The 22,047-nt window shown below is 31.0% G+C and overlaps 1 protein-coding gene across 1 annotated transcript in view; it reads left to right on the top strand.

Moving 5' to 3' along the window:
- Nucleotides 1–2,124: 2,124 nt before the first annotated feature.
- The window catches only part of LOC108909684 (G1/S-specific cyclin-D3-like), a 33,184-nt gene continuing 13,261 nt past the window's right edge, over nucleotides 2,125–22,047 (top strand). The window contains exons 1-2 of the mRNA XM_018714087.1: nucleotides 2,125–2,495; nucleotides 4,942–5,157. Coding sequence (XP_018569603.1) covers nucleotides 2,298–2,495; nucleotides 4,942–5,157 — 414 coding nt within the window. The 5' untranslated portion in view covers nucleotides 2,125–2,297. The remainder of the gene's footprint in view (nucleotides 2,496–4,941; nucleotides 5,158–22,047) is intronic.

Below are 22,047 nucleotides of genomic sequence, written 5' to 3'. Positions count from 1 at the left end.
TTCATCCATTACCAATTTTATAGTTATTTCCATGTGACATTATGTATGCCCTTTCTCTCCCTAGCTTTTATTAGCAATCATTTGATTTTCTGTAATAAATGTTCGTTTGGTTTGTTGAAAATTAAAAGTCCTCTTAATCTATGGGGACGAAGAATGACACTTTATTCTCTATAATTACTTCATTATTTAATTGAGTATTTTTGCCATACTGGAAAAGAAAAGTTTTAAATAATAACACACTGAAGAAGTAGATAATAATTCTTCACAACTACTCATTGAAACAAATTATAAAATTAACGTTTACGTTTTTATCAAAACTTTAAATAGAAAACGATTTATATTCAAATGTGAGTTTTTTGTTTTGTTTATTCAGCTTTCATAGAAACATATAAGTAAATATTTTATTACTACCTCGTCGTTGAGATTGATTATCTATTTCATTGAATAACATTTCCATTTTCATTTTCCTCATTTCTTTAACATAACTGATGTACCTGTAAATTTTCAAAGGTACTGTTATATCAGTTCCTATATTATCCCATACCTGTTCCTCCTAGCAGTCAGGTAAAGTTTAAATTAAAAGAATGCTGAATGATGGTATCTTAGTGGCCAGAAATGTGAATAAATAGGTACTCCCAGAAAAGCAATTTAACTGTCCTTTTGATCCTGTACAATGAATAAAAGTTGCATTTGTTGCGAAACTTGAATTTGAGGTGAAACTGACATAAATATTAAGGAGTATGAAACATGTTTAAAGAAATAAATATTACTTTGCTGGAAAGAATCAAATAGTAATAAAACTTCAATTACACATATTTCCAGAAAAACATTTCAACTTGTCACATTTATAATGAATGTATTCATTTAAATGCTTTTATTTACTTCATTTCCAATGTTTAAAAGTACTGTAATGAATTATAATAATATGTCGACCTAATTGTACTGTGTTGAAAGACACAATTATTTCCTTTTAAACAAAACATAACATTAATTTCTTATTATTTGAATATAATATATTATCAGTGTATTGTTCTCATGACCTGTTATTTCTATTGACAATATAGGTATATGTAGATTTGTTGATAAAATATTCTGTAATAATAACGTTTACTTACTGGATTTGTGTCATAAAAACATGATATAACTTCAAAAGATTGGAATATAGTAAATTCGAAGATATATATATTTTTTATAATTATTCAGATTCAAATTATCTATAAAACTAAATTCATTATCTTTCGAAATTTAGTCCGGGTATATATAAGTAGATGTTTACTACAAGTCATTAATACAATTTCAATATTTGGGAAAAAAAAGACTAAAAGGATAGTTTAAAATCTAGATTCTTGGACCCCTTCCTTCCTACTACAGACAATTTATACAAAATAAAAGAAAATATACAATACCTAATTACTTCTGACAGTGGTTTTAAGGACTAAGGTTAAATAATGACTTGTTCTGATAGTAATGAAGATATGAATTTAATTTAACAAATACGTAAATGTTAAATGACTGTAAGAGACAAAGAAACTAAAATATATTTTTGACTTGGTTCACTAGGGCGCTTTCTACTAACGGCTGGTCTACTAAACAAATACATTTTTTCTGCAAAACATTTTCTTTAACAAGAAACCAAACCAACGTTCGTGCAATCAGAAAAAAAAACATGTTTAAACGATATAACGTCTCATGCAGTCACGTACTTTTAACTTTTAAATATAAGGTAAATGTTTAAAAGATAAAGTCGCCGAGTGAACCAGGCATAAACTGATCGGTTTAGTATCAGATTTTTAAAGAGAACAAACAATTTACATTACAAATCTTTGCATGAAAATACACTGCCTTTTATCAAACAGCTGATTGGGTCATCATAGATACGAATATTCTTTTCAAGCAGGATCCAAGAAGTTATGTACTCCTAAAGAAAATATTTATGGGTTTATAAATACTCCGCATCAATCTGGCAACGTTGCACTAAGTCCTGAGAACAGGTTGTACAGGCAATAGGCGAAAGCTCGTTGATGAACGTCGCAGAGTAGTAGGGGGCCCCCACTATCGAAATCTCATCCTGTTGAACGTCTGTTTCGGCTCTGGCAATGGCAATTCTCACATTGCTCACTTTACATCAGAAGCAACAACAACTACAGAGCTTTAACGATAGCACCAAAAAGAAATACATAGAAGGGAACTAAGCCCTACAAAAACTAATGAGTAACTTGTGATATTTTTTTTCGATTTTACTTAGTGTGATAAGTGTTTGTAACGTGTGACTGAGAGAAATACTGCATCGGAGGAACATGGACTTGTACTGTTGCGAACAATCAGCAGAAAATGAAACTAAGGCTTATGATGATCCCACTCTACTCCAAGACAGAGTACTTAAGAATCTGCTCAAAACGGAGGATAGATATGTGTTACCGTACCCGGCCTCTTTCGTCGTTCAGAAAGAAGTCACCACGGAGATGAGAAAAATCGTCGCCGAATGGATGATGGAGGTAAGCTTAGCTAGGCAAAAAATTATTAAATAGCTGACCAGCCAAAGTTGTTCCGAAATTTCCCTTTGTTGCGTAGCGCTGTATTTTGGCGAAACGTACTATATGATAAAACGTGGCGCCGGGCGAGAAGTTTTGATGGTTGAAATGCCGGCAAAAATTATTTTAAAATGCTCTCTCTATTGACATTCTGAGCAATGACAAATTTTATAATTCCCCGATTAATTCTAAACTAAAAATCGATGTTATTCCTACAATATTAAGACATTATTGTTGGCAAAAACGGTTCATAAATCACTTTAAAATGCCTTCCGTGTCACAGCTCACGGGTTCTGGCTATTTAAAAAGTAAATCAAAATGTTCCAGTTCATGCACACTTATAAAAACCTTCCTGGCTGTTTGAATAAGATTATAAACTGCTCCAGTTTCGCATATTTAAAATTTAAATCGCCCCTTTAGGATTATTCAATAATATTATGGCTTCCACGTAATCCGAGCTTGTTGCTAAGTTGCTTGAAAATGAAAACGCTGATGGCTAATATCTAGAATGATAAGCACTGGCTCTGGAAAGTGACACGTACGCAGTGGAACGGCTCTTCTCCAGGCTAGAACGGCCAATTTGCACTATTAGCATAGACGGGGGCCTCCAGTGTGTTAGGTTTGGGTGTTTAAATGTCTGGTATTGGGGTCAACAGCCTTGGCTGAACAGCTGAGTGCAAAATTTTCGTCAGGAGGTACCGGTATATTCGTCCGGACGGGCAGTTAGCAACAAAATGAATTCCTCAAAAGTTTGCTGGAGCGATGGCCTTTTACTAACCTTGAACGATTTCCGGAAAGAGAGGTGACTTTTAAAATGTCGTTTTCGGATGCGCAGACAGCCCTTTAAATTTTAAAGGGGCGGACGTCGTCTTGGTGCGCGACATGCTATGCACACATAATTGCCGTTATAATATAAAACCCTGAACATTACCGAGTACTTTTTAAATGAATTGTTCTGTAATGGAACACGTCACTGTTTTAATGCATGGACTTATGATAGAACATTGTTTCAAAAAAAAAATCACACGTATTATATAATCACAACACGGTTTCGAGCAGTACCAAACAGTTTTCCTTTTGTATCGTTTACGGGAAACGTATTTAAGTTTCATAGAAGATAACAAAATCATTTAATTTTGTGTAACAGGGTAATTTTGTGCATTTACGTAATGCTTCTTCCTATTAACGACAGACATTGTAATGCTTTTCCATAGTAGTAGTTTGTAAAATAATTAGAATTAGATTTTACTTCGATATAATTTCTTATACTTTACTATTTAGAGGAAGTTAGTAAATGGCAATGCAAATTATTTGAGAACTTTAACAGCAGGTACCTTGATGCATGTTCAAAGTATAAAAAACGAAACCTCTCACACTGGGAGGTCCAAAATATTAATTTAGTTTTTTCTATAATTGTAAAATAATTTTGCCTCGCTTAATACATGTTAAATAGAGTATATTTGTATACAAGGGATTTCGAAATCGCAAACTATAAAAAATTTACTTCGTTCCATAGGTACTGCACACAGTCCGCGAGAAAAATGAATATTTTACGTACCGCCTTTAAAAATGGAATTATGTATGTAATGTAATTACGAATAATAAAAAAATATATTGTTTCCTGAATGTATCCAAGATGTCATCTAAATATCAAATACCAACACTATAATTATGTAGAGAACATAATTCTACAAATACACACCGCTGATAACAGAACTAACAAAGACTTTGCTAAGTAAAATTATTATATTTTTACTTAGGAATTTTTAATTTTTATAACCATGCTGTGCATGAAATAGGACACACATTTTTTCATTTTAATTGCTTTTTAGAAAAATTTTTTTATTGTCTACAACCGTATCTATTACTTAATTCAATTAGTTTTATTACAAATCCATTGATACTCTATATCATCTAGGAAAATTCTATTTGAGGATTTTTGATCTCTCAGTCTTAATTGCTTTGATTACAAACATTTAGATATTGTAGTGCCAGTATTATCTCTAGTTATTAAAAGAACTTAATGTGCTGCCAAACAAAAGATAAGCGTTTATGTTTTGTTCTTAGCCTTGAATCGCATCTTTTTTGTGCTGATGAACCTGAAATGCTTATGACGAAACTGTTGGTACAAGTGGTTAATATTTCCGGAACTAGAGAAACAGTCATGTTGGCTTTTCTCATTCCTACGTCAGTTTTTCATATTTAAGCTAGTATAAGTTCTCAATAAATTAGTGTAAAAATTAATGTTAACGTAACAGTTTCCTAAAAACTGCTCTTATAACGGCGTCGATTTTGCCACTATTGATTACTGATAAAATATCTGAAATTTAAAAAAATTCTTAAAACCTTAATTAAAACTAGAAATTCAGCCAATATGTAACCGATTGTGAGACCTTGTTCTTCTTTCCAGGTGTGTGAGGAGCAAAAGTGTCAAGAAGAAGTCTTCTCCTTAGCAATGAACTATATGGACAGATTTTTAATGTGTTGTTCGATTAAGAAAAACCAACTACAATTGTTGGGCACCGCGTGTATGTTACTAGCGTCAAAATTAAGGGAGTCTAGGCCCCTAGCTGGGGAGACTCTAGTGTACTATACGGACCATAGTGTTTCAAAACAACAACTTTGGGTAAGTTTTTATGTCTATTATTTAAAAACGCGATTTTATTTATGAAGGGATCTCCAACAAAAAAAATGTTAGCCACGGATAGATCACGACTCCAACTCAGGCCAAAACACATGTGCTCCAAGCGAGGCGCCAAGATTTTGAAGCGTTTGAATTTTTTTTCAATATACAGGGTGCCAAAATTATTGTTAATAACTCCATTGGTTTCCAAGGTATTCAGTGTAATTTTGGTCACAAAAATTGTTGCGTGAATGAAGGGAAGGGAGGTCGTAGTAATACGCTTGACCCCTCAACGTTTACCTTTAGTTCAGTTATTGATTTTTAGATCAGAGATTTCTTTATTTTTTATTTATTTTTTTTCACTCATAAAATTTTGATATAGGCCTTGATTTACGAGATTTTGTAACTTTTTTTGATATGATACTAATTGACTTTAAATTGATTTAAATTTCGAATTTCTCTTAGGCCACCAAATAAGCTTTACAGAGATGATCGTGGTGTATCAATTCTAATACGTTTCTGCGTAACATCTAAAAGCCAAATTGCGTTGACTTAAGGATTTATTATTTATTATAATGATTTTCTTCTATTTTTTTCTCGTAGAGCTTACATACTACTGTTTTTGATAATTGATCACGATGTTCAATTTTCATTTGTTCTCATTTATATTTCTCTTTGTTTGTTGATTTATTGTTTTCCTCTTTTTAACATTGAAATAAAGCTAGCTTAAAATTACTCAAATTATAGAACATTTAACTAAATATTTCCAAAATACACAATTTATTTAAGAATGCCAAGACCTAAGTTTAAAACAAAACAATCCTAATCACATATCAAAAAAGTTAACCAAATGGTATTTAACACCTCAAAAACTTACCTGTATCAAATTTCAGCGGTTTCTTTTTTTGGAAAAAATGTGTAAAATTTGATTTTAAAAAAAATATCACAAATATGTTGGCCAAATGGTATGTAACACCTCAAAAACTTACCTGTGTCAAATTTTAGTGCATTATATTGGTTTCCATTTTTTTTTGGAAAAGATTTGTGTAAAATTTTTTCATATTTCAATATATCAAAAAGAGAAGTCGATAGGCCCTTGGTCCATAGGAAAATATCCTTGAAAATAACTTATTCTATGTTCTATTTGCCTGTGAATTTACGGTACTTTTCATACACCATGTATAAGTTGGGCTTTCCATTTTTTATTAATTTGTAAAATAGTATATTGAAATATGGGAAATATTAATTTGTTATTTGATTTCGTGAAGTATTTCCTCACAGGGAGTAGACTTGCATATTTCTTTGAGTAGTATGATAACATCTTCGATTTTTATCATGGAGTGGATTAACAAATTAAGTTTAAATTAATTGCTGATATCATTAAGTCAAGAGGTTTCAATAATTTATGATTGTATATGCAAATTGTAAAATCAAGAAAATATAGTACATTTAATGCATTTGCACCTTTTAGATTTTGCAACGTATCCGAATTTATTAAAATAATGTTGGCATTAAAGCCGGGTCCAGACGCTAAGTTTTGCACAACGTTTTACCAGCGCAGTTCAAGACGTTGCAGACAAGACGTTGCTTGTGGACAGGAAAACTGTGCAGCTTTGAGAACTGCTCGGAGACTATACACCGCACAGGAAAACTGAGCCAACTACGCAAAAAAGTCAGTGCGTGTAGAAAATTCAGAGAGGTTGAAGCAGTAGCAAATAAACAAACAGTTATAAACAATATTTATTTTTTCTTTCTTATCAAAATTGACAGCAGTACTTCGTCCATGGTCGAATCCGCGAAAACTGAGTAAATAAATACAGACATATCTGCACTGTGTAGGCGCTCTTGATTTGTAACGTTTCCGTTCCGTCTTATGACTGCGCAGGTAAGACGTGCAAAATCTAGCGTCTGGACCCGGCTTAACAGCTCGCATTGGAACTCCGCCTAGCTGCGATCTTATGGTAACTGTTTTGGTTAGAAAAAAAATATATGACCATTTATTATTTGAAAATTAGGAAGGCTTGCATTAAAGAAATTTGAAAACAATAGAGACGATGGAATATTTCTGGGGAAAATCGAGCATTTCTATTACAAGAAGTTATTTAATAAAGTGGGATTGCGTTTCTTAAAAAATTTAATTTAAAAAATAATAAATCACGCCGTAAATAACATACATAAATAACCAGTAGCGTATACATAATTTTGTTATTGTCGTTCTTGGAGTAAGTATGCGTATGCTCAAGTACTTACTCCAAACAAACAAAACAAAAAAGTTTAAATCCATAGAAACAGATATCTAAAACTTTCAGGTGCTGTGTGAAAAGTGAGGGTATACTTCAATTGTTCGGGCATGGCGCTGTTAAACATCATTACACGTAAAATATTGTTACTTTTGCTTTTGTTTTAAGTGCCAGAACCACTTGAAAAATGATAGATCGATCGCTCTGCAATCAATTTGTTTCACTTGATACAAAGCAAATCCATTACCTACACTAATTAAGAATATTCTTGACACTATATTGAGCATATTTATGAGTATCAATAAGTGCCAAAAAATGCGAAACAAAACACTGCATTTGAAAATATTTACTTAACACTTCACACTGCACACACAGTTTTACTTTAGAAAAACCAACAGGATGCACCGTGCAGGTATTTTTATGTCGGCCAATTCCTGTAAATCCACTGGAGAAACGACTGTTGCATAATTTCATTTGAATATACTGATTCATTCACTATGAATGTTATTTACCATTTACCAGTTCTTTATTAGCTGATTCCAAGAAAATTGAGATAGAAGTATGAGATCTCGGCTCTACACGATTTTAACAAATGCATATAACGTTTGTTTATTTAAATATGCATAAAAATTTGTACGACTTCGACCATATTTTCCCTGAATGCTTTAAATGGTAACTACCAATTTTAAAACGCACACGTTGGGGAAACATTTTATTACTCTTTTGAGGTTATTTTGAGGAACATAACTTTCAGTAACTACAATATGGCGCTTTATTAAATTTAACCCAAATGGCAATTTAGAAAAAAATTTGGTGGGTATATGAAAACCGAAACTGATTTTAAATGTTCTTTTCCTTCTGAAAACGTATTTTATGATTAATTTATTCATCCCAATAATCAAATTATGTCTCAAGAGAGAACAAAATGACATGTATATCGATGTTGTATCACTCTGTATATCAATATTGACTTAAAGCAAGATTATGTGGCCATTTGAAGGACGGATTTATTCGAATTCGTATAAGTACTGTTTAATATTAGCAAAAATACCACGGAAACCTGGGTAAACTATTCTTGAAACTAATTTTTAAATTGAATTTACATAATACTCGTACAGGGCTTGTCTCCTGTGGTTAACCAAGAGAGGTCTTTAAATATTTAAAAGGAATGCTTGGCGCCAATCCTGCAACGTATATCGTTTGTTTTTTACAGTTTTAATAATTTTTTTAATATGTTTTTCTCAATAATAATAATAATATAAAGAAAAAATAATGTATCCAATTAGTACTACTGAAAAAACATATCGGATATATAGAAAACATTAAATAATGTCGCAAACCTTCAGAAGAATCTATTTATTACAAAGGCCGACAAAATTTGACCGACCCTCTAACCCAGAAACCCGAATGTATCGAGTCCTAGGTCCAAATTTCTCAATTGACTCTGGTTTTCTAGTTATTCTAACTTAAACGTGCCGAAATCGCGATTTTTTGACATATTTAAGGTTATATTATATGGACAGGCAAATTTTTTGCTAAAACCATTAATGGGTTCTCAAAGTACTATACTTACTCTTTATAACGCATTTGGATTTATCCCGATATCATTTTTCGTCTTTGAGAAATGGCATGTTGAAATTTAGGAGTTGGCTTATTTCTCGATTTTTGAATATACATAGGTACTCACAACACAGCACCATAAACCAGCACCCGGAAGTAGGGATCTTACATGTTTTTGGGGTCGCTGATCATAAATCTGAACTCCAAAATACTCTTATCACGCCAAATTCTACAATTAAAAAGAATTACGCATTATCTCTGGAAATACATTTACACGCAAAAGAGGCTAATACGCTCAATCCCGAACTCATAAACCTTTAGTCCAAAAACCATAAACCTTATGGGCCCATAAGGTTTGTGGTGCTGTGTTGTATTCAAAAACCGACCTCAAATATGTCAAAAAAGGGATAGGATATCTCGAATACCATAGCCAATTTTGTTTTAAAATGTTTTTTGTCATCTTTTTTTTTTGAAGTTTTACTTATTACGGTACCATGCACTGTGTTTCTTTTGAAAACTTAGTCATAATCAGCAGTTTCAAGGCACGGATATAACTATTATGCCGGGAAAGTCACACATTTAATCAGTGTGTGGGCTTACTTTAGCCACGGGAACGATATGAAACCTCATTCTTCCGCAAAAATACTAATTGAAGTTGATTGACTTAAAATAAGTTATCCTCGCGATATCCCTTATCAGAGATGTCGGTCGCCATATAAATATGAAATTTACTGAAACTATTCGATAAACATCACATTTCTTGGTGCTGCCTTTTTAAAAAATGATATACTATTCATTATTATACTTATTGTCTGCAAAAATTATTAGACAAATCATTCCTGCGTGGTGAGAGAAATTTTGAAAGTATTAAGAAGCGCATTTCTTTTTTTTATTGTATCGTGTGGTGACAAATTTTGTTTTTAACGGGTCTCCCATGGTGTTTAAATATCGACGTCCATAATCTCGTACTGATAAGTATAATAATCGCATTACAAACTTCCTGTGAGTTCAACATGAATGCCTCTCTCATCATTCCCAAGAGATGTTTGGGTTAAATTGATACGGCGACACAAAAAATAGCTTTTTACGGATTTGAAACCCCTTTTCTTCTTTCAAGGAATATTAGTTTCAGATGCGTTCACGGAAGAAACGATAACTTTTATACGGGATTTTATTATACCTATCCAATATTTCATAAAAATGCCATAAAGAGTATTTGATACAATTCCATTGTTTCTGTAGGAGGCAGATGAGAATCTATAGATTAAAAAAAACTTGTAATGTTTAATTACACAAAAAATTTATAACAGATGCAATACACTGATAAAAATGTTATGTAAAAGTGCACCCAAGATCATTGGGTATTTTGACGTCAGTAATGTTCATAAAATGTAAATTTACATTAACGATATAATTATGTATATTTACATCTAAAGTGTAATTTTACTAAGAAACACGAAAATTACATTGTAATTTTAGGAAATCTAGATATTATTATTTTGTAATATTTTTAGAAAGAATATATTTTCTTACTTAAGTATTTAAATATTTTTCCAAGGCAGGTTACGACGTATGCAGAATATTATTTAAACCAAATTAAACAGTTTTCTTAAAATAACAGTACAGTGAAAAGCTTGGTATGACAGTAACGAAGTCAGTAAAAGTTTAAAAAAATATATAAATCAATCTCTGTAAAAAATTTACTTGTTTAAATGACAAAATATATATTTAATTTTACACACTACTTGTTTTAGTGACATCTTTGTCCTTCAATGTTTAAATTTAAAATGAGCTACCAAATACGTTTTCATAATCTCGAAAACCGTATAAAGCTTGCATTAATCTGAAGCATCTTCTTTAACTGTGGGGACTAATTAAATAAATATGTATCTAAGCTAACTGAGATATATTTTCTTCCAGAGAATTGATTTCTAATTTAAAATAATTCAGTATAAGAACATTCTTCATGTATTTTCTTGGGGATAGTTTTACTGCGGTTTTTTTTTATATAATGATTTTTTCTGGATGAAAACTTTGCCCTAGTGCTTGCATCCAGTTGCATTTTGAGGTTGAATCTGAACCATTTCGAGAGCAAATACCACATTTTGAGAACATTAAACTGAAACAAAATAAGTAAATAATTAATTAATTAATAATAAGTGTAAGTAAAACAATAATTAAACTATGTCTTAAATAGTGAGCTACGATCTGAATATATGCGTATAAAGGTTAAGCAAATTTCAATCTGGTTATTATTGTATCCTTCATAACTTTAAATGAAAATTTAGAGATTTATAATTTACACAAAGTTAAGATTTTGTGTAATTATTTACTTACCTATTTATGTATTTGTTTATTACTTTTAAGTAGTTAAAACACTATACTATATTATTACGCCACAAATGAATCTAAACATGTCTACTGAACAACTAACACAGTACTCTACACATGCGCGGTAACACTACACCCTGTGATCACATGATTAATCTGATTGGTTGAGCCAAATCAGGTCATGTAAATTCACATTTTCTTATATTTACATCAAATATAGTAAAAACACATAACGGATTAGGAATAATACATCGTAAAAGGTAAGAATACATCGCAAAAAGAAAATATAGACTCAATCATATAATTCTACATATTCAATTCATTTACATTTTTCGTGCATAAAATCCATCACAAATATGTAAAAATTCTATTTTGAACTTCCACAATTTTTATCAGTGTACATTCTGCTCCATTTTGTTTTTAAAAAAATATGAAAATTTATGAGTTACCTACCTCCTTTTTTTAATTTAAAATAACAAAATATAATAAAAGAACAAAACTACAACTCTTTACATATTTGTATATTACCTAGTGATAATTAGATTTAATACCGAAATAGAGAGAGGAGTGTCTTGAAATGGTATTAAAATCTTCGTTAATAAATGTGTCAAAAAGGCTCGTTTCAAAAATAAAAGAACTTTTTGAGGTTTGAACCTAGAGGAACTGCTGACTAAAATTTATACTCGAAAATACTCGCTCACTATTATTCTAGTCTGGATGTATTAAAAGTATGGCTAAAAATTGTATTGGACAAATAAAAATATTAATTTAGTAGTTCACCTGTCGCTCGACCACATCTGTAAGATTTCGCAATATTAAAGTCTCCGCAGTAGGTACATTTACTTGTCGTAACATGTAGTAAAGAGAATAAACGTAAACATCTCCCCTCCCTCCCTTTAATAAAGTTTTGTAATAATTAAAGCATTACTTAAGCATTAGTCTGGTATTATATAGAATTACTCGGAACTTATCAAGTATTTATTGCTGTTATTCACTTACTCAATATGTCTCAGTATTACTCACTCTACTCTCTACACTCTAAATCACTTCCGTTTCTCCCTCTGTATCAATTCTATGTACAATATGAATAACCTGTACTTTAAACATAAAGGTATTTCTGAAAGAACGAGCATTAAATAAACAAAGTTATGTTATTAATAAACATGTAACGGATAGTAGGTAATACAAATATTTTGTAGTAAGCCTCCGGACATATACATTTTATATTATTACCTTCTTTTTAATAAAAATAATAATTTCTGAGCACAAAATTAATGCATTTACGTTGCAATGAAAATCTAGTTCAGGGAAGTGTTACCAAAGAAAATAAACTATTTTTAGTATTTGTAGGTGGTGCTAACAATTTTATTTTGTTATTCTTTGCTAAGAAATTTTTTCTTAAAATGACATCTAATTTAAATACGAATAAACGCTTAAAATGTATTTATAGTAGATATTATGTTTTTCTTTCAATGAAATGTTATCATCGTTATCATATTTTTATATAAAGATATAGTTTGCTTTTCTAATTCCATTGTAAAAAGATATTTGCAAGTTTGTTGTCAAATGTCTGTTTCCATTTAGAAATTCCGTAATTTCAAATATCTAAATAGCTTTGTATAAATATAATGTTTTAAACCTTAATTGGTTTGTTTATACATTTTTTATTTTTATTTGTGGCAGAATAACTGCAATTAAGATAAAGAATATGTGCCAAGAGAGTAGACTGTACTTATGAATGGATCCTTGTCTAGATAATGTCCATTCTAATAGAGCCATCAACCAGCTGATTTCTGACCCTTGCTTCCTCTTATCTATTGTAAGGTCAATCGAAAACAATCCGTAGTGTTATGTCAACCAAGTAGCTAAAATAATAATGGATATCACAATCGCATTCTTTACAATGACAACAATGGTTTCGAAACAAGGGTTTGCCTACTTTCAAGTATGAAAATCAGCTGTTTTTAAATCTACCTGCGCCAATGTGTGTCAGCTTTTTGCTTCCTTGTAAAATTTATCTTTGTTTTTATCCTACTTATCGGACGATGAACTGTGCGTTAAGTAACTTTTTGTAAATAATTATTTAAAAATATTTAAATTAGGTCACATAAATCGGAAGAACTATTTTCGCAAAATATCCAAACAAGACAATCTGCATTTCACCTACTATTAAGAACCTATCAAAAATAGTTTATCTAAACATTTTCATATCTCGAAGTTATAAAATATGAGGCAAATTTCACTCTGTACTATCTTTCCAGAAAATTGAAAGAAAAGTTCACGTATAAGTTCGCATCAGACTTATTTTTCTAGTAAAAGCAAAACATACACAATTTTATAATCACTCTGATAGAAATAGGTAATTCTAGCTTACCGTAGAAGAGACGATGGTAGAATGAGATATTTGTTTAGACGTTGTATAGTACATTATAGATTTTTACTTAAGCGGATAGTCTCTACATTTGACCATTGTTAGCACTGCCAAGTTAATCCAAATTAAATTGTCAATGTAAATTTAATAAGAATTCCTAATTCCAAAGCTTCTGGTAAGGATTTGATTATTGCCCCACTTAGATTATTATTTTGAAGAATTTCAATTAAATATTGAATATAAAAAAAGAAAGTACACTTATTTATTTTAAAAGTAGTTTGTTTATACAACTTCTTATATACAAAGTGATTCCGGTGGGTCAGAGGAATTTTATAAATGGTAAATAATTAAAGAAGATTATTTCAAAAATATCGCCAACTTCAATGTATTCGTTTCCTCTTCTATTGATGTTGCCAATAGCATGATTAATAACATCGCAAATCAACCCCTGCAACACTTCCTATTTCTCCAGAATCACCCTGTATAATATAACTTATGAAAACAATCCTACTATTGTTACACACTAACAATTATTAACTACTACCTTTCCGTTTCGTCTTCCCTGAACATGTAATATTATTAATTTTTTCAGTTAGGTACTCGGATGGTGGTAAATGAAATATTCAAAAACAGTACGAGATAATCTCATAAATATTCATTAATTTTCACAAAAACTGATTAAATCACGAACTGTCAACTAGAAAAAAATAATTTAATATATGTATATATGGTTTGTTGTTATTTGGTGTTTTATTAATAGAACTATCATATAAAAGTCGTGATGAATTTCAAAATTGAGAGGCCGATGATTAAACATAAAACTAATGCATTTTTGAAGCAGACGCCAATAGCTGCTGGAGTTTTTCAGCTCATAAGCATTACAAAGAATCAGTGGTCTTGATCTTCTATATGAAAAATCACTCTTTATGAACTTCTTGCCAGCTACTGCCTCCTATAGGAATTAAATTTACTATTAAGTTTAGTAACTTAATGCTAAGTAATTAACACTAGAATGAAATATACATACACACTTATACTAACTGCAACTAAACTAGAACATTATTGTCTTAATTACATCAGGTTTCCGATGGCTCTGAAGCCAACATAAGTCTGTTAATATTACATTATTTGTTGATATAAAGCTCGAATATTGCTCATTAAGGTTAGTTTTTTTTTCTCTCTAGTCTATATTACCACACCATGATCATTGCGGACAAGACCGCCTATGAAGTTAGATAGGGAACCCGCAATATAGGACTATTAAATGTGGCTTAAGTAGATTAGAAAACCTTAACTTATAGAGTACTACGTCAGTAACTTTTATGTTATGAATATTTAAAAGAATTTCAATCACATTTTGAGGACATTTATGGAATTTTTTGGAGATATACTTGAATATATTGCTATTTTTTCTATTATATCAATGGCAAGTATACACAACGTTTTACAAACACATGGCAAAAGAATATATTACCTGTGATATTCGAAAATCCAGAAATTCTTAATTTGTTTCTCCTTAAAAACTCATGAGCAACCACACTAAAATTTGTTGGAGCACAATCGTACATAAACAATATTAAATTTCTCATTGTCAATGGAATATCCTCCAGAATTTCAAAAAATGATTGTTCCAAAATATTTCGATACACCTCACTAGTAAGTTTTCCTCGCAGAAAAACTGGTCTAATTAGCCAGTCACCCACATTTCCAACTTCACGTTCAAAGAAAACTAACGTTTAAAGCGATCTTCAAATAACTGATGCGATTTTTGTTTAGAGCCTAAAATGGCTGGTGCGTATAGCAACTGCTACCTCAGAATTTTCCACGCATCTCATTACTAACATTTTAAATTCTTCTAGTAAAATTTCGTTTTTTTTTTTAATGAAGACGTTGATGAATACTTTGAAAGCATGCATGTTAGTTACTAAGAAAACTTTAACTATCAAAGATAGGAAGTACAAAACGCAATCAGTTTCGGCAATTTTCAAAGAGTGAAAATGACAGTTAAACAAATGATGTTTTCGATATTTGCACTATTATAGTCTAATGTGAGACAAAAAAACTTTTATCCCCTGTATTTTCGAAATAAACATTATGCACCTCTCTCTGTACCTGTTACTTCCTTTAAAATACCTTTCGAATTCCGTCAGATTAGCAGGTAGGGGAGGTGTTATTCTTCCTAGAACTAGAAAAAGGAATTCTTTTGACCCCGAAGGAGTCATTGTGGATATTTCTATGGAGTTGTTTCACAATTCAGCGTGATATCTCTGGTTCTGTGACACTAATACATTGAACAACAATAGTCAGATTATGTAGTTCTGCTCCAAAGTGGCGCCGCTGACTTTTATACACTTTGATAATAGCTAATTTATACCTGTGACCTGCACATTTCTTTTCACTTTTCGGGTAATAATAAATTAGGATAAATTTTATAATACCAGTATATCTTATTTATAAAATTTAATATTTGGTGTTTAGCAAAGTATCCTAAAATTAAATTGATTATTAACGAAATTTTATTTGTCTTTCCTGATTCGGTTATTTATCGTATTTCTATTTTAGGACAAATATTGTTTTCCAAGTACTTTAATACAAAATTAGATTTATTTGGGGGTAAAAGATACTTCCTTCCTAGGTAGAATTGTTTTACTTTGCTTTTGAGAAATCGACATATACATTTTTTTTAATTTCATTTGCAATTAAAAACAACGATTGTAATGAAATAAACGATTAAACTACAAAATTACCGAAATTTATTAAAATTTGTTGTTCAATTATTTGGATTATTAGAAACTAACTCTTGTTTCCCATAATAACATTAGTTATAATACATACAGTGCTATCCAAAAAGTTTGCACCATATGGGAAAAAACTTTATGTATACATTTAATAAATTTCTTCGATTGTCAATTCAGTTATCTCTGCATGTCGTTAAATCAAAATAGCGCCCATCGAGCCTCATAAAACGTGTGTTATATACGAGGGCCAGACGAAAACTGCAAATCGGCCCAAGAGTAAAGTACCTTTATTTTCAACCCTAGGGAAAATGTCGTAAAGAAAACTTAATTCTTTCTAAAAGATTAGCCCGAATATAAAGTTTCAGTTCATTATGTTGAAAAAGCGATTCCTGACATTTTTGCAACTTTCCCTGGTATCATAATTCCAGCGAAAACATCCATTACTGAAATCACGTTTTTTAAATATTCTTCCACAAGAAAAACATTATAATTCCTGAAAACAAGTCGAATCAGGAACTAATAAGGTCGTTATAAAAATTGGTGTAGAATATAAGAACAAATTTGGTGCAAACTTCGTTTTGTGTTCAAGAATAATATAAAAACTATGTAAATTGGTAAACCTCGTCAACACCAATTCTTAAATTAATAGTTACAGTTCATTCGTTCAAAACATATTAACCCTAGATGCTATAACGTGGAAACAATTTTTATTTTACAAAGTAATACAAAAAAAAACAAATAAAAATACGAAAAGAAAACGATATCATTAACAATCAACTTTTTGACTACGGACAACCCTACTTCTAGGTGAAACATTGTAGGCGATACTTCTTGAATAACAGTAAATTAACTTTACCATTTAAATTATTCTTGAACATAAAATAAGTTTGCACCAAAGTTCTTATTTTCTCACAATTTTTTATAACAGGCTTATTAGTTCCTGATTCAACTTGTTTTAAGGAATTATATAATGTTTTTCTTGTAGAAACGTACTAAATAAACGTGACTTCGTGATGGATGTTTTCGCTCGAATTATAGTAAGTGGGAAAGTTCCAAAATTGTCAGGAATCGCTTTTTCATAATAATGAACTGAAACTTTACATTCGGGCTAATCTTTTAGAGGGAAATAACTTTTCTTTATATCATTTTTCCCCTAGGGTTGAAAATAATGGTACTTTCCTCTTGGGCCGAATTGCAGTTTTTGTCTGTCCCTCGTATATAATAAACGTTTTATGAAATTTGATGGGCGCTATTTTGATTTGTCGACATGCACAGATAATTGACAATCGATGGAATTTATTAAATTTATACATAAAGTTTTTTCCCATATAGTGCAAACTTTTTGGGTAGCGCTGTATATAAATGTGTTCGTATTTAAAAAAATAATAACTTTTCCTCTTTCGTGTGTCTTAATTAAAACATACGTATCCTACCATCACGTGCAAATAAAAAAATTACTTTTGTCCAAGAAAGCTAACTGTTTCTGCCTCAAGTGACTTAACTTTGGCTTACAATCTCTAGCTTTCCTTTATAAGACTGTGATCAGCCTAGTCCTAACCCAATATCCTAATTTTACATCAATATTGTCCTTAACGTTGATACAAATACAATACTCTATTTGGTCCAGAGAGGTTTAAAGTTTCATGTCGATAAGAACAATGAACAAGGACTGTATCTTCCATTATTTTTCTTAATTAGTTTATTTCCATCTAGTTTTGAAACGTTTTCAAGATACTAGTATTACAAGATTAAATAATAAGAAACAATAATATTTTTTACCAGAGAAGCAATGCTTCATAAACTTGCTTTGAAAGTTGAAAGGGTATTTATTTTCTTTTGTTCCAGAATATTCTGCTTTTACAATAAATGTTCATTCAAGAAATTTTTTCTTGTATATTCATTAGAAATTATTTCAGATCAGGAAGGACTGAAATTATTCTACTAAAACAACGTATTCTTTGAACCAAAGTAGCTGATGGAAGACCCACATTCACCAGTGTACAAACAATATTTCTTTAGTCTTTAATTAAACTAATTGCTCCATAAGAAAAGCTGGATTCCGTTGGAGAGAAGGGATCCAATGGAGTGCTAAAGACAGTTAAAAATCAAGGAATTCGAAGCAATGACTACGTAGAGGTGGAACGGGTTTCCGTCAGTGTTAATAACTAATTAATGCCATTGGCACCATGTCCACGATACGGGGAGTCAAACAGAGTCGTTTTACCTAATCGGACCACTCACTCAAGTAACTTTTATCGTACTCAGAATTGCCGTCGCGATATATGGCAGCTTTGTAAAAAACGGCACTCGTACAGAATGGCAAATACGCGAGCAGCCGCCGTCTTATTCAGCTAATTTGATTTGTACAATCTTGCTGGTAATTAATCCCACGAACGGGTTGAACTGGTAACAGGGCGAGCCTTTTTCGAAAGGATTTCAAACCTGGCACTATGCTTCACTCCCCTATAATTAATTATTTTCCCAGCATGCTAGATCTGACTACCTTTTTGCAATACGTAGATTAAAAATTAATCCCGGATTTCAGGAAATAGTTCGATTTTAGTCGCCCAGGGACTTTACTTTCAGTCCTCGAACCAAAACAAACGGTCACATACTAATGCAATCCTAGTGATCCTAGCTCTTGTAAGTATATCATAAGACATGGCATCTAGAATTGATGTTCCTGACATATGTATGTATGTCAAACCAGTATAAGTATCGATAAAATAGATTGTCAAATGAGCTATATGTTTCCATAAAATAATTCCTCAGCAAACCCTACTATCTACCCTTCATAGATTTTACTATCAATTTATTAAGCTCCACAGAATATTAAGCTTCAGACTCAGTACAGACATATAAAATTTGAACAAAAATTAAGAAATGAAAATTAGGAAAGATCTGAGAGGTTTCAACTGACAAAAAAGAACTTATCTTACGTTGTTGGGGAGAATTTACTTATCTCTAATAAATATATTTTTCTTGGGAATGGTCTGTCTAAATCTGTAAAATATTCTCTGCGATGTCAAATAACTTACATACATATTTGACAATTAAAATATGTCCCTTCTAATTCCAAAACTACACATGGTTTGTTTCTGTCGTCAATGTTTTTTCAGTAATTGATCCAAAATTGTGCTGCAAGTCAAATCTTTTAACTTTTCCATGATTTCGTATCTCTAATTGTAGAGAAATTTGAGCAAAATAATTGACGATTGACTGTGGTTTTCGGACTTTAACTCGACAACAGCACATTCTACAAAAAGGTCGATAGTAATAAAAATAGTTTTGTTTAGGGACGATCTATCCAAGTATGTATGGAAATATGTAAAAGAAAACTATTCGACTTGTTTTTTGGCCTAAATTTCTACATCACTGGTTGGTTTTTCACAAGTTTTACATGTAGGTAGATAAGAAGACTGCACTATACAAACTCAATAATTTCAGTGCATTTTGAATAGTTTATCAAAAACTGTGTTTAAAAAGTCCAAACCTTCAATCGAAAACATAAAGATGCCGATTTTGCTTATCCCGTTTAAAAAGAACAGAAACGATATTATTTTTTTATATATATACATCTTAAACCATACAGTCTCTTAAATTAGAGGAGATATAGAAATAGTTAAATTAATTATGAAATTTTGCGTTTTCTGTCATTAATTAAATGGTACTCCTACTTTTGAACTCTTTCCTTATCCTTGATCCATTGGTACTATGAGGATACTAATATTGTACTGCGTCAGTGTTTTCACGTAAATAATAAGTAATTATTCGCCGTAAGCTAAAATAAATGAAAAATTCCAATTTACTAATAAGCTTAGTATCTGGATTTAATTTTTTTTTAAATCATTTCGAATAATATTTATAATTGCGGCATTATACATTTAAGTATATTTTCCTGCATTAAGAGTATTTCTCGGTGTAATTAAATAGTCCTTAATACTCAGTTGTAAAATAAACTATTTGTTGTGTTACTTTTATTGTGAGTTTATTTTGGTGGACAGTAACCTTCCCCACAGTGCAAAAATAAAACGTGGTTTCAACAAAGAAAAAAGTAGGTATGAAAAATATTTGAACCTCCCAACAGATAACGCTTGTAGCAATAACAAAATATGGCAAAATAAGAAAACCACTAGTTAGTAGAAATATATACGTTTTCCTCCCTTGATATACCTACTATTATTATACCACAAATGAGAAACATATGCATACTTGCATAAAGTATTTGTTATGTAACAATCGTAAGATAATTACATAGAATAATAAAACAACTGATGATCTTAAGTGCTTTATCATCTAGCAAAATTTAAAAATATATGTAGTTAGTTATAAATATATGTAGTTAGTTATTTAGATGATATTATTTCGCTAAAAGCAGACTATCAATTATACAAACTTTATTATAGTAATAACTAAAATAAAGTTTTGTAATGAAATGCTACTAATTTTATTAATATATTATAATTATATCCTATTTTAAATTAAACAAATCCATATGGTTCTCTAGCTCCTTTATTAGAAGTCAAACATGTGATAATACATACAAAATATACTTCATAGTTAATTTTTAAATTGACGTTTCATGGCACACCAAATTCGACACACCCTGTACATTCCGGTCAAAGCGAACGTCGCGACCTTCAACCCTCAGACTTTCCTCCTAGCTATTCCATCTTCAGCACAAACTCATCCACTGTAATCGATGTTTGAAAAAACAAGAATTCCTTTCGGACAGGACCGGATTATCTATGTATCTGCCCCTATAATTTAACTTAGTAATCCGCAAGTTATAGTGCTTTGGAATTTACATTTCATTAGCACGAAAACTATAAGTTTTCTTCCATCAGCTACGTTACCTGTTCTTCTCTAGTAAGTATTTCTGTAGTATTTGCCTCTCAAGATAACCTAATCTTTGTTATTATTTCAAAAACCGAAAATAGAAAACCGATCAATTGAATTTTACCATAGTAAAATGAAGTAGGTACTGTTATAGATGCGAAAACAGAGCAGTTTTTGTCGAGGCGACAGTCACTTCGTCGAGTAACAGTTTGTTTTCCCTATGTTTGTGTCTTAATATAAACTCATTACGATTCATTGTTGGTGTTGAACACTCAGAATAAATTCACTGTGTCTACGAAGTGAGTGTAGATACAGATATTCCAGAAAATGTAACACTTAAACAGAGTGAACATATTTTCTTTTCGGTTTGATTGAAAAACGCCAAGTCAGGCAGCAAATATACATATTTTACTTCAGTTTTCCAGAATCAAATGTTTTGTCGATAGGAAAAATTTGTGAGGTCGCCATGATTCTTATTAAATTGCAACCCCAATTCTGTTTTATCAGAAACATAGATCTAGTCCTTCTAAATCCAGAAATATGTACTATTATGAGGAATATAATGCTCTTAGATTTCGAATTTTGAGATATTGCATCTGTTTTTTTTTGCCGCTGACATACTCGTATACCTACTCTTTCAACTTTTTTATCTTTGATAATGTTCTTGTACTCCATATTTTTGTTAGTGATATTGACTCAAAAAGAGCGAATCCAAATTTCAAGTTGATTAAGAAGAGAACAGTATTTTGTACCTTGATAATGTTGCTGATCAAATTCATATGATGATTATCTCAAAAAAGAGTAGGTAAGCTGA

This window comes from Anoplophora glabripennis, unplaced genomic scaffold (assembly GCF_000390285.2).
Source record: "Anoplophora glabripennis isolate ALB-LARVAE unplaced genomic scaffold, Agla_2.0 scaffold419, whole genome shotgun sequence".
In the NCBI taxonomy this organism is placed as follows: domain Eukaryota; kingdom Metazoa; phylum Arthropoda; class Insecta; order Coleoptera; family Cerambycidae; genus Anoplophora; species Anoplophora glabripennis.
The sequence above is the reverse complement of the archived record's forward strand: the minus strand, read 5'-3'. Positions and strand labels throughout refer to the sequence as shown.